General features: G+C 33.6%; 1 protein-coding gene across 1 annotated transcript in view; it reads left to right on the top strand.

Annotated features, from left to right (window-relative positions):
• LOC150087649 (sulfhydryl oxidase 1-like) overlaps positions 1-17,239 on the top strand; it is a 92,933-nt gene that overhangs the window by 26,858 nt on the left and 48,836 nt on the right. Inside the window, exons 3-4 of the mRNA XM_090369846.1 lie at positions 412-566; positions 14,586-14,682. Coding sequence (XP_090225972.1) covers positions 412-566; positions 14,586-14,682 — 252 coding nt within the window. The remainder of the gene's footprint in view (positions 1-411; positions 567-14,585; positions 14,683-17,239) is intronic.

Genomic DNA, 17,239 nt, shown 5'->3' with positions numbered 1-17,239 from the left:
TCCTTTAGAAGAAGCAAATTCAATCAAGCAATCACTAAATTATTTCAGGGAGCTTGAAACTGTCTCCTTCATCATTGGTTTCCTCTGACAAAACTCAACTTGGATCCTTATTTGGAAAACCTGTTATAATGAAATCCTGTACTTTGCCTTAGCCATTACCTAATTCTAATACATTTTAGTATTAGAACAAGCTGGGTACATAACTCATTTTTTGTTTGTTAAAATATGCACGAAAGAAATTTTTAATATTACTCACATTTCTGTATGTTTCAGATTTATAGTTAATACAGTTATTTATCATATTTTTTGTTGGGATTTATTGAAAGATTTTTTGAAGACAGTAAGCAAATAATAATTTAGCATGTTATGATTGTGTTATATCTAAAAGATAAAATAGTTTATTCTAATTAGGCATTTTGGATACAAACAGATGAGCGTGATAAGGGTACAGAAATTACAGATGGACGAACTGCTCCAGCCTTACGACATAAGGTTATTGAATATTTGCTTTCCCATTGGAATAATGACAAAATCCCCAAGAACTGGCCTAATCTTCAACATTTAGAGTAAGTATTACAAATATCAAAAATAGTGTTAATAATAAGATTTGTAACCTTATTTACTATCATAATCTCTTAAGTTCCACGTCCTCTTTTCTAATGTATCTTGTATCCTATTCATTTTATTTTATTTTTTAAACTCTTTTACTGAATAGTTATTGTTTCTACTTATTAATCTTTCAATGTGTTGAATTTGTATACCATCTTTTTTTTATTATTACTTTTAATTATATCTTTATATCACCTATTGTGAACCTGGTGAACCTTGGCCACAATTGTTAGAAAGAAGAAGAAAGAATCTTTATTGCAACACATAAATGATGATTTACATAATAGTGTAGTTGCAACTGCCCATGGACACCTCCGTAGCCAGGTGGGCAGGAGCAGCAGTGCATGGCACATGCTTCTTGATTAGACTGGGGTTCGAGCCGGTGCCCACCAAATATGGAGGATGCGGAAAGGTCAGTGAATGACCACTGCATATCCCCGGAGCAATATGGCCTTAGTTGCTAATGCTCCTAAAATCCAAACAAACAAAGCAACTGCCCATGGCACAGTGGCCAGGGGTTAACAATGTACTACAAAGACAAGGTTGCTTCAATGAACCAAAAAAAAAAAAAAAATAATAATAATAAATAAAAATGATAAAGTAATAGAAATAGAGAAATTAATTGAGTATACTATATATAGAATACATTAAGTGAGTGTACAGACCGTTAGTTACAAAATACATAACACGAGAATATACATTGAGTTGAATTGAGTAAGAATATACATTGCTTGGGACTCGGGTTATAATTGTGGTAGCCTTGGCCACCCACCACAGAGTATTTTTTTCTATATTGTTGATCCTGGCTAAACTTTTTGAAGTCAACATCTAGATCCTTGATGCCTAATAACATCTGCTGAGGAAGAAACTTGTCCGACAGGTGAAAAGATGTTTGAAAAGGACATAGCTGCAGAGTTGCTTGCAGATGCGCCACTGGGATCCTCCATTCACACTTGCCTCAGAAGAAGGGAGAGGAGATGAGAGCAGTTATGAGCTTGACTGTTATGATGAGTCTCCTTTCGTCAATGAACCTTGTGAGCCTTGGAATATTGAGTGTGTTAGCCATGGCGGTGGTTCAGAGCTGGGGGAGGTAGACTAAGCTTTGGTAAGCCCACTTGAGAAGCCAATACTTTGAGGAGAATTCTGGTTTGGTGGTAGAGGGAGATGCCCAGATTTCTGCAGCATAGAGAAATGGGGGATAAACTGTTGTTATAATAGTGTTTAGGTTATGTTTAGTAATATTACTGTTTCCTTCTGAATATCTGGCCTTTAGCTGCCGTTGCACTGTAAAACCTCCAAAAACAACCTTCTGAATAGTCTTTATTCCAAAAAAAAAAAAAAAGTAATAAAGAATTTAATATAAAAAGCAAAAAGTTTCAGTTATCCATGACAGTATAGTGGTTTCATTACATATTTGGAGAGGTCTGAGTTAAAATTCCATTGAGACTTAGGAATTGTTAAAGTGTCTTTCATTTGTTTAAACTAGTTATAGAAGATTCCCCTTCTCTGAAATTTTCATTGCACACACAATATGCATTTCTGTTCACAAACATGTTTGTGCAGACATAACACATGACAAAATACATTTAATATTGTTTGAACCTATATGCCAAACTAGTTGATGTGATCCAAAGAATTTTCAAACAACCAACCAACACAAGGTTGTGTTGTAAATGCAAAAATATGAATATTTTAAAATTGATTAAATATTTAGTTATAGTTCAGTCTTTTTATCAATACAGTTATAGTATAGTTTAATCTAATTCTTCCTCATTTTTATTAATTTAGTAGTTTAGATGAAATGTAGTTAATTATAGTTAAGTGTTTAGTTAACTTTACAACTCAAGAGTAATAGCTATTTTTGAACAAATGTGGTTGATAAGGTTGCTTGTCATTAAAAAAAAAAAAAAAGGAAAACACTAACAATTCAACTGTTATGATATTTTTAATGTTTCTATATAAGATAGACATTATTAGAAAATCTTGATTGTAATTCTTAGTTGTATTACTAAGTTGAATAATGGTACAAAATGGAAGGGTACATTTGATTGAACCTCTCAGTTTTAAGCATAACATTACTGGAGTATGGAATCATTGCTGAAGCGGAATAGCGATTTATGTTTAATTTAGCAGCAGTTACTTTCCTAGTTAAAAAGTTAAGTTTGTTGCTGTTCAGTCTTGCAAGCGTTTGTTTTGCTATTTGAAATCAGGAAATATAAGCAGACTTTTCTTAGAGTTGTCATTGTCCTTTATTTGTGCCTGCTAGTTCAGTGCTTATGATTAACAGTGATAAGATGAACGTCAAGTAGACACTCAAACCTGTAAGTTTATGTTGGTTTCTGACAAAAGAAAGATTGTGAGAGATATCTCAAAATATTTCTTTTGATAATAAATGACACTAGAATATAATTCAAAGCAGTAAAAGACAAAACAATTAGAATGAAAGAGCATCTTTAAAAACTTTAGAAATGTCCAAATTTTGTTTAAACATTACTTCTTTGGCAAAAATACTGACCACTTAAGTTTTAAAATTTGTACCATTTATAAAAAAATTTTAAAAAGAATTAGTTTTTCATTTCTTGATAAAAATTCTTTATATTTTTTCTTTATTAATAGTTTATAGAGTTTTCAACACTTTTGTTTCCATGCAAATTAATGTTAATTTCAAAATTCAGAACTATCTTAGGACCTTTTGACTTTATATCTGTTTTCAGATACAATAAAGTCAAAATTATTTAGAGATTTCCAGGAATGCAGTCTTTTTGTAAAGATATTAAAATAGCTCTCCACTTTGCTGGACGTGAATAAATTTATAAAAATTAAAAAATTTTTTTTTACTCATTTATGTAATCCAAGCTATGGATAAATTAATTTACAATTAAAGAGGCTCTCTTCTTCTTTACGAAATTAGCTATTTCCTCTCAGTGTGACTGTCGTTACATTTGTCACACCTTTCTAAAATGTCTGAGTTTCCAAAATATTATTCACTGTGTAACTCAATTGACGACTGTATGTAATTAGAAGCATTAATAATTAATATACACATACAGGAGAACACATTTCAGTACTCATTCTTCCTTCTAGAATGATAATTTCAAAGATACTGAGACAGTAACTCATTTTAAAATAATATCTAAGTCAATAACTTTATATTTAAGTTGAACATACAATTTTAAATCTTAAGTAATTGCTATGTTTTCTTCTAACTTTATAACCTCTTTCCTCTTAAAGAAGTCAATTTTTCATGCAATTGGTCAAAAAAAAATGTGATACTGTGCTTTCTTATTTTTACCATTTACTCTTAAGATTAACAGTGACTAAGAAGTCACCATTAATTTATTTCTGACTTTTATTTCTCATTTCAGCATTAGCATTAGTAGAGGCATTAGCATTAGTAGAGGCATATGATGCAGGCTTATGCAGCATCAGCCAAAAAAAAAACTTCCATTCACCCCTCCTTTCGTTCGAAATACTCGTCCAGCTGAGCCTTAAATTTATTTAGGCTATCAACTTCCACAACAAGGGATGGAAGTCTGTTCCACCAACCAACCAACTACCCTCTGGCCAAAGGCAAATTTCCGCACATCTATCCTACATCTGTCTTTCCTCAATTTGAATTTATGCCCTCTCAGGTGATTATTCTGAGCAAGAGGCAGAATCCCATCAGCATTGAGCATGCTCAAACCATTCAAGGCTTTATACACCTCTATCAGATCACCTTGCTGGTGCCTAGTCTCCAGACACTGTAATTTGCAAAACTTAAGCCTTTCTTCGTAAGAGCAACACTTTGTTCCATTCACTAATCTTGTTGCCCTTCTCTGTACTCGTTCCAGCAGCTCTATATCCTTCTTGAAATGAGGCCTCCAAACCTGTATACAGTACTCAAGGTGTGGCCTCACCGTTGCATTATACAAGGGAATAATCTCCTCCTTATCCCTGCTAGAAAAATTCCTGTATATCATTGATAAGACACCATGAGCTACTCTTGCAGCCCATCTGCACTGCTCAGAGAATTTCATATCTGCCTGCACAATTACTCCCAGGTCCTTTTCATTCTCTACCACTGTCAGTGTAGTACAACAGAGTTGGTACACTGCTCTGGGGTTGCTGTTTCCCATATGTAGTACTTTACATTTGTCAATGTTAAACTTAATTTGCCACCTCTCAGCCCATCTGCTCAACCTTTCCAGATCCTGTTGCAGCAGCATAACGTCAGTAGTGTCCTTAACAACCCTGCCAACCTTTGTATCGTCTGCAAACTTGGACTTTAAGCTTGATATACCATCATCAATATTATTTATAAATACAGAAAACAATAGTGGACCCAACACTGAACCCTGAGGGACTCCACTAATAACATTATTCCACGATGAGCAGTGTCCATTGATTACCACTCTCTGCCTTCTCTTCCTCAACCACTCCTTTATCCATAGCAGCAATTTGCCTCCAATGCCACACTGCTCCAATTTGTGCAGCAGTCTTCCATGTCCAACAGTATCAAAAGCCTTTCTAAGATCCAAGTATATAATATCAAAGTTATTCCTTGCATCCAGTTCTTTTGTGACTGCATCATTGTATCCAATCAAATTGGTCAGGCAAGACTTCCCTTAACAAAACCATGCTGTGTCCGAGCTATAACTGAAGTCTTGTCTAGATGATCCTGCAGTGCTTCTTTAACCAGTGCCTCCATTAATTTTCCTGGAACAGAAGTTACACTCACAGGTCTATAATTACTTGTGTCAGCCTTTGATCCTCCTTTGTGAATTTGGGTCACATTTGCACATCTCCAGTGTATTGGGTACCTCCCCTGAGTACAAGGAAACTCTCATAATTATGGCTAAGGGTTTGCTTACTTCCTTTACTGCCTCCTTTAATATACTGAGATTTTAAGATACTAAGGACTAGCTTATTTTAAAAGAATAGCTAAGTCAATAACTTTATATTTAAGTTGAACATACAATTTTAAATCTTAAGTAATCGCTATGTTTTCTTCTGACTTTATAACCTCTTTCCTCTTAAAGAAGTCAGAATATTTCATGGAATTGGTAAAAAAAAAATGTGATACTGTGTTTTCTTATTTTTACCATTTACTCTTTTAAGATTAACAGTGACTAAGAAGTCACCATTAATCTATTTCTGACTTTTCTTTCTCATTTTTCTTGATTGCTTTTGTTCGCTGCAATTCTCGTCAAACATATCCACAAAACTTCTTTCCAGCATGTGTGTATTTTGATTGCACACACCCATTCTCTCTCTCTCTCTCTCTCTCTCTCTCTTCTCTCTCTCTCTCTTTCTTTCTTTCTTTCTTTCTTTCTTTCTTTCTTTCTTTCTTTCTTTCTTTATTTTATGTAACCTGAGAATTATTGCTTCAGTAGAAACCTTCTCACCATAATAACAAAACAGAAACAGTAATAATTTATTAATAATTTTAGAAGCTTATTGGCAGAATAACAGCTATATATATATATTACTGAAATTACGTATTGAAAAATTAATTCAAATGCTCGTAGTATGGTAAAACTGTAGAGCGAAAATTTAACATAAACCTAACAATTAATCATAACCCTATTATGATTAATTGTTAGGTTTATGTTAAATTTTCGCTCTACAGTTTGCCATACTACGAGCATTTGAATTAATTTTTCAATATGTAATAATTTCAGTAATATATTGGGTATCATGTGGAGGATTCGTATATACTGCCTCTAATGACTACATGTTTATTTATTTTCTTATTTATCTATTTTATTTTTTAATGTCATTATTTATTTATATATATATATATATATATATATATATATTTGAATAACATTTAAATATAGTTGGAAATGGAATCTTTGATAATAAAAATAAAAAGTGGGTACAGCATACATCAGAGGCAGCAAAAAGCATATTCTTCCACATGATGCCTGAAATATAACCATATAAGTAAATTATAATAAGGATTAAAATAAAAAATATTGCCAGCAGTATGGCAAGACAAGAGCGAAAAGTCAAAATTAAACCTAAATTAAATCAAACCAAGCAGGGAGGAAAGAGAGGGGTAACAAGAGTAAAAATATTGCAGCAGAAACTCTCTAAAATAATTTAGAAAATCTAAATGTGCGAATAATAATTCAATGAATTTTAAAAGCCAATTAAATAGAAATTTAACGGTCTGACGGGCACCAGGTCCAAATTTATGTGAAATATCACCAACAGAGATGTAAACCACTACAATAAAACAAAACAAAAAAACCCAAAAAATAGACTGACCATTACGCCCCATCTCGATAGAGGACCACAAGGCCAATAATGGTCAGGGAATCGCTGCATTTCGAACGCTAGACAAATCGCCACAAAGGAGAATTAATCGAAAGATCAGTCCGCCACCCGATCCCCAGATCGAACCGCCAATACAGGGGAATTGAACAGCAGTGGTCCTGATGCAGCGAAAATTAGAATAGAACAGATACGAGCACTCCAGTGCAAAATGTGTGTATATATATACCTATATATACATTTAACTAAACATCAGCTGGATTATTAAATTCTAGCAATGTTATTTTAGTTGTTTTTGGCATACATTATACATGTTTTTGTTTGCAATAAATTCAAAAGTTCTCACACATTATGGTTACTTCATAGCAATTACATAGAAATTTTTCATTATTGTTATAGTTTACTGTTCACAATTAAGGCTAATAATTAACATATCAGTTTATGATTAAATGTTAAATAAACAAAACTACCATATTTCTATCATTCACTATAGAAAATTAAATAAATTGGTAAAAATTCAAGATAACTTGCCATTCTTTCTAAATTATCCATATAAAGCTATACATTGTGGGATTTATTTAGTCCTTGATTAGTGGCTAAATACTGGTGCAGCTAAGTATTTAGCTAGTGGATTGCCACACATTAAGCAGCTCTGATTTTGCCCCCCTCCCTCCTTTGGGGGATATGGCACTTTTTTTTTTAATTAAGTTTCTTTTTTCTGATTTGAACCACAAAGCACTTCATTTGAATATATCCATATGAATTTCATTAAAAGTCTTTGATTTCTGGTTCAGATTTTTAATTATCTATGATAATCAAAGTTATGTTGTTATCTACCATGGTCTTTTCTAAAATCTTTCTTGTATCTCTTCTACTTTCATTATACATACAACATAACTCTGCTGTTATGTTGGATGTAATTTTTCAACACTTCCATTTTTTTTTTTTTTTTTTTTTTTTTTGCGAATCCCTGCTTTTGGCTCTCTAATGGTCATGGAAAAAAAAAAAAAAATTGGGAAATCCCCGTGTTAGTTCTGTGTTATTGAACTTGTGGAAAAAAAAATCTAGATTTTAAAGTTTTATTACTATTGGATAATCTGCCAGGCCAATCCAAAGATTTAAGTTATCCAAAAGTTGAAATAATGTTCCTTCCACCTAATACAACTTCTTTAATTAGATCAAGGCATTATATCTACCTTTGAAACTCATTGCATCAGAAAATCGTTACAATGGATTTTGGAAAAAAATTATTCGGAATTTGAATTGATAGAAAATTGAAGTGATGAAGGCATGGAAACATTTTTCAATTGTGAACTGTATCGAAATCATAGCTTTATCACTCCACTATCATTAAATGCATGTTGGAAACATGTATGACAAGAGTAGTTCATTCAGGATATATGGTCAAACCGACAGAAAAGGGACTCCGTGTGATAGTAGAACTTCCTAAGTCGATAGGAAGGGAAGGTTTTGATGATATGACTACTGAAACCCTCGTGGGTAGCACAGTTGGTAGAATCTCCATCATCCCCACATCGGGTGGAAAAGACCTAAGTTCAAATCCCGTTGATGATGGGAGGAATTTTTATGGGTCTTTTTCACAATGTAGCTAAGTTAGTCGGTCTCAGTTGATGATAGCATGGTTTTTTCTCCTGGAAACTCATGTTTTTCATCCAGAAAAATAGAAAATTGACCTCAAAACACACAGAGCCTTAGTTGCTAATGCTCCTAAAAAAAAAAATTATTACTGAAGATGTTCAAGAATTACTGATAGAAAAAAGATGTTGGCAAAGCAGATTTCGTGGAAATGGCATTGGAGGCAAATTAAATCAATTCAGAGGATGATAGTGCAGATAAAAATTGTGAACTTCCAAATTTTACACTAAAAAGTATACAGAAAAGCATAAAGTTAGCTGAGAAATTAGAACTTTATTTTTTGAATTCAGATTCTTTGACTGGAAGGAGCCCAAAGTTAAAAAGGAGCTTCAAAAATCCTTAGTTCCATACGATGAAATTGCAAAGATCTATCAAGCAAAAGCAAACAAACCCAGATTAATGATTTTTTTAAAGACAGCAGAAGATACATGAAATCTATGTGTAACGAAATTGTGTATTTTTGTCAGTTTTGTTAACATTTTGTTAACGAAATGGTGTATTTTTGTTAGCTCTTGAAACATAACCCCCATTTTTGTGTACTGGTTCTTAGTCCCGTATAACACAGTTTTGCACTACACAAGATTTTATAGGAACCTAACTACTGTGTTATATGAGGGTTACCTGTACTTTATTTTTATAAATAAGACAGGTATTTTTTTTAATAAAATATTTTAAAAATTAAGTACAGTCAGTTCTCGTATAACATGTATTTACATTACACAAAATCGATCATACATGATTTATAAATAGGGGAACGATATTGTTTTTAACATGAACTGAATTCGCTTATTCACGATTCGCCTGTGTTTACAAGAAATAGCAGTCGAACGTGGAATCACCCCAACTGAAAGCAACATGACAGGAATGAAAAGAAGATTCTGAAAATGTATTTGTTTTTTATATCAGTGAAGGGGAACACATTTCACCATAATAACGTAAAAACCCACACAATTCCAGCTATTGGTATCATTGCAAATGCAATTAGATTGAGTTTACTACCTATTTATAACAGATTCCACTAGCAGGAAGGCAACTGGAAATTGTTTTTATTGTTTTATGGTAAAAGGTAAAGTGCAGCCATTATCAACCGACTGCAGGATGGAAGCCTCCTCAACAATTCATGCTGAGGGGAATGGACCATAATCTGCCACGCTGGTCCAGTGCGGGTTGGCAGATCGACCTTATTCAGCAGTCAGGGGCTTGAACCCCGGTCTACTCAAAGACCATGTGCTACTGCACTCCCGCTCCTGACCACTCAGCTACGGAGGCCGCCGAGTGGTCAGGAGCCGAGTGTTTTATGGTAGTGATCTCCAAAAAGTGTTTTAGTAAAATGTTAGCTAGTGTGAGAAGGAACAGTGTGTTTCTGTCATTACTGCTTTGTTTATTCAGTTGCTACATGCGGGCAGCTTTGTTTATGTGTACCAAACATGCCTCCTCATTTTGTAATTTTGCTTTATTCCCTAAAAATGAGTAAAATACTTAAAAGGTGTGAAAAGGAAGCATCCTGGTGAAGGCACTTCAGATTCAGAGAGAAAAAAGAAAAGCAATATCGATAGACAGAGGTGGACTGGGTCAAAAATTCTTACCCAGGAAAATTTGTAGTGGCCTCATACTAGCATTTATAGCCAAAATCACACTGGCCTCCGGCCCACTGGGGTTTCCCCGGTAAGGCTTATGACTAGTCCGCCTCTGTCGATAGAGAAAAAATATGAAATTGTGAAACACTTAGAGTGAAATGAAAGACCATGTGATATTGCATGTGCTACAGGCCTAAATGAGACAACGCCGAGAATTAGACAGAATGCAGAGAAAATAAAAACAACTTTCATAGCAGGAACAACTCAAAGTGTGATAAAATCCATTAGATCAAGATACAAAGAATTGGAAGAGATGGAACCGCTGTCATCTGTTTGAATAGAAAATCAAACAAAGAACAAGTTTGCTTACAATAGAAGCAAAAGCATTAGCAATATTTTATTATGTAATAGTCGTAATAAAATAAATAAGTATTTTGTTATGATTATTTATTGTGTTTGGTAATGTTTTGGCCACAAATGTGTATTCAATCTTGGGTGGTTGGCACCTAACCCTATTTTTCCCATAGGGCCTGTTATTTATATTGCACGATTTTGCATTGCACAAGGGTTTCTAGGAACACAACTATCATGCTATACGAGGACTGACTATTTTGTAAGAATTCAAGCCTAAAAGTTAGTGTTGATAACATTCGGTAATCATTAAAACTGTAGCCTTTAAGTTATTTTTACTTTGAAATAAAATTGTACTTCTAAATCATGATAAACAGTCATAAATTTCTTAACTCTAGGAATGCAATTTTTTGTAATACAGGTAACCCCCACTTAACGCTGATAATTCATTCCGGAAAAGAGCACTAAGTGAATCCACGCTAAGCGAGCGCCGCATTCCCATAAGATAACATATGTATTTGTACGGTGCCATAGGATATTTCCTAATCAATAATAAACGGTAGTGAAAAGATGCACAAATGTCGGTCAAAATATTTAATATTCAAATATTTGTACCTATAAAATATTCTGCATTACATACGTGTATAATTATGTGGTAACTACTTACGTATAAAAATTAAACTTAAAATTCCAATTAAAATCATGAATTTAATTGATGAATTTAATCATGAAAAATGTGTTGATTTTGGATTGAACTTTGGCCCTCTTCCAAATAAACTAAAAGGGATATTAATTTTAAATCCCCCGCAGCGTTACCATCCAACAATAAAGTCAACCGATCCTTCCCTGCTTTGAAACCTGGCACGTTTTTTTTTTCTTTCAATGTGAAACTTCTTTTAGGCATTTGTTTCCACAAAAGTCCTGCTTCATCTATGTTAAAAACTTGTTGAGAAGTATAACGCAAAATACCCCTCTTCAATAATTTTAACAAGTTCTTCTTTGAAAGTTTCGGCTCCTTCATCTGCACTTGCAGCTTCTCCCTGGATTTTAAATCTATTCAACCAGCCCTTACTAGTTTTAAATGGTTCCACTTTTTTTTTTTTAGGTGAGTTTTCTTCAGATCATCATATTGGCTAATCTCTCTCTCTCTCTCTCTCTCTCTCTCTGTTTTATAATATTTAACTTAACTGAATTCTGCATTGGATATTATCTTCAATAAAATTAGTTAAAGTCTTTCCATTTCAATCCTAATAGTCGGCCTAGCCCTAGTTGCTTGCAGTGGAACAGCTATCTTTCCCGCTGCTAAAATTAATTATTTATTTTTTTATAATTGTTCTTACAGTTAAACAGATAAACACATGGCACACACCTGCTTGTCGTTGACCGCAATCGATTTGTTTCAAAATTTCTAATTTAATTTTCAAATTCAGTCTTTTTCTTACATTTATAGTCTTCGTACTGCACCCAGACTGTTGCTTTTTCATTCTTATCGGCCATTATTAACTCTTCAAAAATGTAACTGCTTTGGTTGCATTAATTACGATACAATGTTCAAGTAAAATGTCTGTTACGCACAATGTCTAATACTGTACTGAATGATGACTAGACTTCGGATAAATGCAAATGGATATAACGCAAATATTACAAGCAATATACTTGATCATTTTTTAAAATGTTGATCTTGGAACTGCGTAACAAGTCATTGTACTGCAATTAATTTAGCGTGCGAGAAAATTTCACCGAGCATGGGAAAATTTCTCAAGTCTGCACGGGAAATGTTTTAATGCTGTTTTGGTATTCATTTTTAAGCTATCAACTCCATCAAATGAAACGATATGCCAAAGATGGAATCTGTAAAAGAGCGTTATAGTCAGATACGGGTTATAATATAAGAACAGCGTTATAGCGAATCAGCGTAAAGCAAACCGCGTTATAATGGGGGCCTGCTGTATATTCTTATAAATTTATGGTTATTTATGTATTTTTGGAACAATTACCATTATATTTGTTTTTCACAGCATTATATATTGGAGTGGTATAAATATAAGGCTTATAACAGCCTTATATTTATACCGCTCTATCGCCGTTCTCCCATCAGTGGTGGCAATGGCTAAGTTAGTTAAACAGTTTAAATAGTACTAATATATTTGAGAGTATAAAAATTGTTTGTTTAAATTAAAATTCATCGTTCTTTCTATTTTATATTTATTTAGTTTTTAAGTTTCCTCCTTGTACCAATATTTTTTGTGCTTCACGAAATGTTGTGCTTCAAGAACCTGAGGGGGCACAGATTCAAATTGAGGAAAGACAGTTGTAGAATAGATGTGCAGAAATTTGCCTTTACTCAGCGGGTAGTTGATTGGTGCAACAGACTTCCATCTTTTGTTGTGGAAGTTGATAGCCTAAATAAATTTAAGGCTGAACTGGACAGGCATTTGGAACAAATGGAGGAATGAAATGGGTGGTTTTTTTTTTTTTTTTTTTTACTGATGCTGCATAAGCTTACATTCTTGCATTGTATGCCTCTACTAATGCTAATAATGTTCACAACCACCAGTTTGCACACTACTGGGCTAATCTCTTCACAAATTATAGAGTATCGTGTTAGTTGACTACAGCCAATCAAGTGTTTCTTAAAAACAGTTAAGTTATTTTTTGAGTAATGCTGGCAGCTGTTGAATGCTGTGCACTAAATGTTTTTATTGCTTAAACTTGCACAGGATTATCTCACAGATGTGTGCTTTGGTGGTAGTACATATAGAGCTGTTGTTGTTTGGTTTTTAGAAGCATTAGCAACTAAGGCCGTATTGCTCCGTGGATATGCGGTGGTCATTCCCTGACCTTTCTGCATCCTCCCTGTATTACCTATAGAGCATATCCATTGCATTGAGCATAAACTCCTTCAACACTCATTTGAAATAAATTCAAATTAAAAAAAAAAATTGTTTTATTTGTAGTGCAGTATTGAGGATTTCATTGCAATGGCCATACAAAATACCAAGTCATTGCTGTTGAGAAAAGACTGTCCTGTTTTCTAACTTTGGTTTTGAAACTTTCTGATAACATAAATAGACTTCATTTTACTTTTTTTATTCTGTAATGGGCTAAGCAAAAAATAAAGCTGATCAAGTGTTGCTTAAAAACAGTTAAGTTATTTTTTGAGTAATGCTGTGCACTAAATGTTTTTATTGCACCTCACAGATGCGGTGCACGGGTGTACTCTGATACCTTGTTGACTACAGCTTGATACTTATCTACAACAACCAAACACTATCACTAGTTATCATAGTGAAACTGCTGCTAACTATATTAGAGGACAGACATGAATGTTTGAAATTTTGTTGAGACTGTAGTGATCACAGTAACTTGGCATGCAATTATTATGGTAAAGTTGAAGTATTGGAATGTAGGAATCAAGGGGACATTCCCAGCAATTTATAGAATGACAGAAGTAAATTGAATGATAGCCAGCCATAAATGGCTCATTAGCATGTGAGGTTGATTGAGACTCAAATCCTAACAAAGTAGTAAGAATGATATTGCACAACTTTATTTGCTAAAAAGAAATCTATTTAGCAGATTCTCTGTTTGTAATATTGAAAGGATATGCATGAAATTTATTTTCAGAGTGTAAAAATTTCATGGAACCTTCTTTGATTTGTGTTACGGTAGAATGTAATGAGCAATGTAATGAATGTAATGAGGTACAGATAACTCAAACAAGGGTAAGAACATTCAACTTAGAGAATTCAACTAAATTTGTAATTCAAACATGTATTGATTTGTGTTTAAATTATAAACATGAATTAATACCTGTTTAATTCCTTCAGTTAAACATGTGTTGATTCATATGTAGTAATTGTGTGGGGAAAAAAGTAATAAATCATAATTAAAATCATGCATTTCAGCTGAGGAATTCATTTCAGTTTTGCCTTGTCATTCTTATTATTTTATAAAAATGAAATTATGATTTCATTCTTATAAAGTGATTGAGTTCTGATATAATATGGTATCATTCAAGTGTGAAAAATAGTAAGTTTTAGTCATTAGATAAATAACAGCTTTTTTTTTTTTTCTTAAAAAAGCATAAAATTATTATTATTATTTTTTTTTTTCTAATTTTGGCGCTAGGGTTGAATCACTAGACAAAATGTGGATGGAGTTTCCTACCAGTGTATCCTCTGTCATTTTGATTGTTGAGCATCCTAATTCGCTCATTGGAAGAGAAGTAATGTTTTTTTTATTATGTATTTTTTTTTTTTTTTTTTTTTTTAGTATTTCTTGTGTAAAATTCATTAAATATTTACCCCTTTACTCAGAAGTATCTCTTTTTCTGATATTTATAAGTAATTAACTAATTTACTTAAAGTATGCCTGGTATATATCACAGCTCTGATTTCTGTGAAGTCACTTGTATTTTCTTTATTTCCACAAAATCAGATATATTCTCATATTTCTGTGATTTTTTTTTTTTTTTTTTTTATTATTTTTATTAGGAATGAACCAGTCCAAAAAATCTTTTTTTTTTTTGTGTAAAATATTTATAGAATTACAGAAATTAATCATGTCATCTGAATAAAACATTCAGATAAGGTCAGGCAGAAGGAAAATGGACAATTAGTGTGCTTTGGTGGCAGTACATAAAAAACATATAGAGCATATCCATTGCATTGAGCATAAACTCCTTCAACACTCATTTGAAATAAATTCGAATTAAAAAAAAAATGTTTTATCTGTAGTGTAGTATTGACGATTTCATTGCAATAGCCATAAAAAATGGGAAGTCAGTGCTGTTGAGAAAAGACTGTTCTGTTTTCTAACTTTGGGTTCGAAACTTTCCGATAATAGACTTTTGTTTTTCTTTTTATTGCTAAGCAAAAAATAAAGCCGATCAAGTGTTGCTTAAAAACAGTTAAGTTATTTTTTGAGTAATGCTGGCAGCTGTTGAATGCTGTGCATAAATGGGTTGGGAAAATTCATTTTTCCATGGTATGCAAAGCTCACCTTGTTTTATGCTTAGCCTGTTATAGAATAAATAAAGATGGAAATCATGCTATTTTTATTAGTTTTGTCTTTAATTTTATCTTTTTCTTCTTAGCTCTTTTAAATTTAATTGTGAATTGCATTCTTATATATGTAGTGAGTTAGTAATCAAATAAAATAAGTCAAGCTGGTTGTATTAACACAGTGATAATCTTGAAAAGGAGAGAAATAATCTGTTTAAGTTTCTTTGTATAAATGTCATCAGTTGTAAGTCTTCATAACTGATTGGTCAGGAGTGGGAGTGCAATAGCACACCCTCCTTGAGAGAGACCTGTGGTTCAAGCTCCTGACTGCTAAATACAGTTGATCTGCTAACCTGCACTGAACAATCATGGCAGATTATGATCCATTCCCTCAATATGGCTTGTTGAGGAGACCTCCATCCTACAGTGGATTGACAATGGCTGCAGATTTATTTATATATACACACAGTCGAACCCTCTTTAACAAACTTCCATATAGCGAATTTTTCTACGTAGCAAACTTTTTGATTTCCCCTTGGTTGTTATATAGAAAATATTTTCCTTATAACAAAGAATTTCCATATAACAAACTGATTTCGAGAGACCTGAGTACACACTGTTTGTACCTCTGGCCTTTAGGCAATAAAGCTGACGCCTTTAGAAAGCATGAATTAAGAACTAAAAGGATTAAGAATTAATTTCTTTAGCCTCCTAAAAGCTAATGGGATTAATTCCACGAATTAAGAGCTAAAACATTCTACACTTTAGTGATTCCCATCAAACCCTGTGGGAGGAAACTTGCCAACCACAGCGCGGAATAGAAAAAGATGGAAAGTTTTGAGAGAGAGACCTTTGCCAAGCAGTGGGTCAGCAATGCCTAAAAAGAAGTAGTAAAACCTATACAACCTATTACTGTACCAAGAAGTCACACTGGTCAACTGCTGTGTGTGTACAGCCATTAGCAAAGATTTAAGGCGTATTGCTGATGCGGACATTGGCTCTGGTAAACCTGTTTTCTACTGTAAAAAAAAAATTGCTTAAAATTTGGTATTCCTGCCAGTAGTATGTTAACCATTCTGAAAAACTTTTTGATTTTCAAACTGTTTGTGGAAAGAAGGCCCAGTCAAAAGTGTGCAAAATTATGCCTTTATGAAGATGTAGATGAAGCAGTTTTTAAGTGGATGAAGTTGATGGTTAGTGATTACCGTGGATACCTATATAGATGTTTGGGTTAATACATTTTAAGATTACATTTTTTTTTTTTTTTTTTAAATCAAATTGGTAATGTTATCCACTGGACAAGGACTGGTATAACCTTTCTACAGCATAGCAGCCCGTGTATGCCCAGTCGGATAACTATACAGGGTGATTCACTACCAGTGCGACAAACTTGCAGGAGGTGTAGGGAGCACAAAGACGAATCGGAATCACATAGCATTGCAGGTTCCGAAATGCCTTCGTCATGCAGTAGAGGACGTTGAACAGGAGGTCGTGTGAACAGCGATCCCGCTGGAAGTCAGCATTTGCGAACCAGTTCCCGAGGCAGTAGGATGGACAAGTATTCAAACGTTTAACAGGACGACATGCCTCGCGTATGGAGCTGCGGACTGTAACGGGCGCACCATTCTGTGCTTGTACCAGGAACGTTTCCCGCACAGGCGTGCTCCTCATCATACGATTTTAATCATATGATAAGGTTAGGTGAGACTGGTTGTTTCACGAGAGGTACCATGAATCGAGAGCGAATGACGAGGACGCCAGACAATGAGGAGAATGTCC

The sequence above is a fragment of the Mastigoproctus giganteus genome, chromosome 3, assembly GCF_048544385.1.
Source record: "Mastigoproctus giganteus isolate SK-2022 chromosome 3, ASM4854438v1, whole genome shotgun sequence".
In the NCBI taxonomy this organism is placed as follows: Eukaryota; Metazoa; Arthropoda; class Arachnida; order Uropygi; family Thelyphonidae; genus Mastigoproctus; species Mastigoproctus giganteus.
The sequence above is the reverse complement of the archived record's forward strand: the minus strand, read 5'-3'. Positions and strand labels throughout refer to the sequence as shown.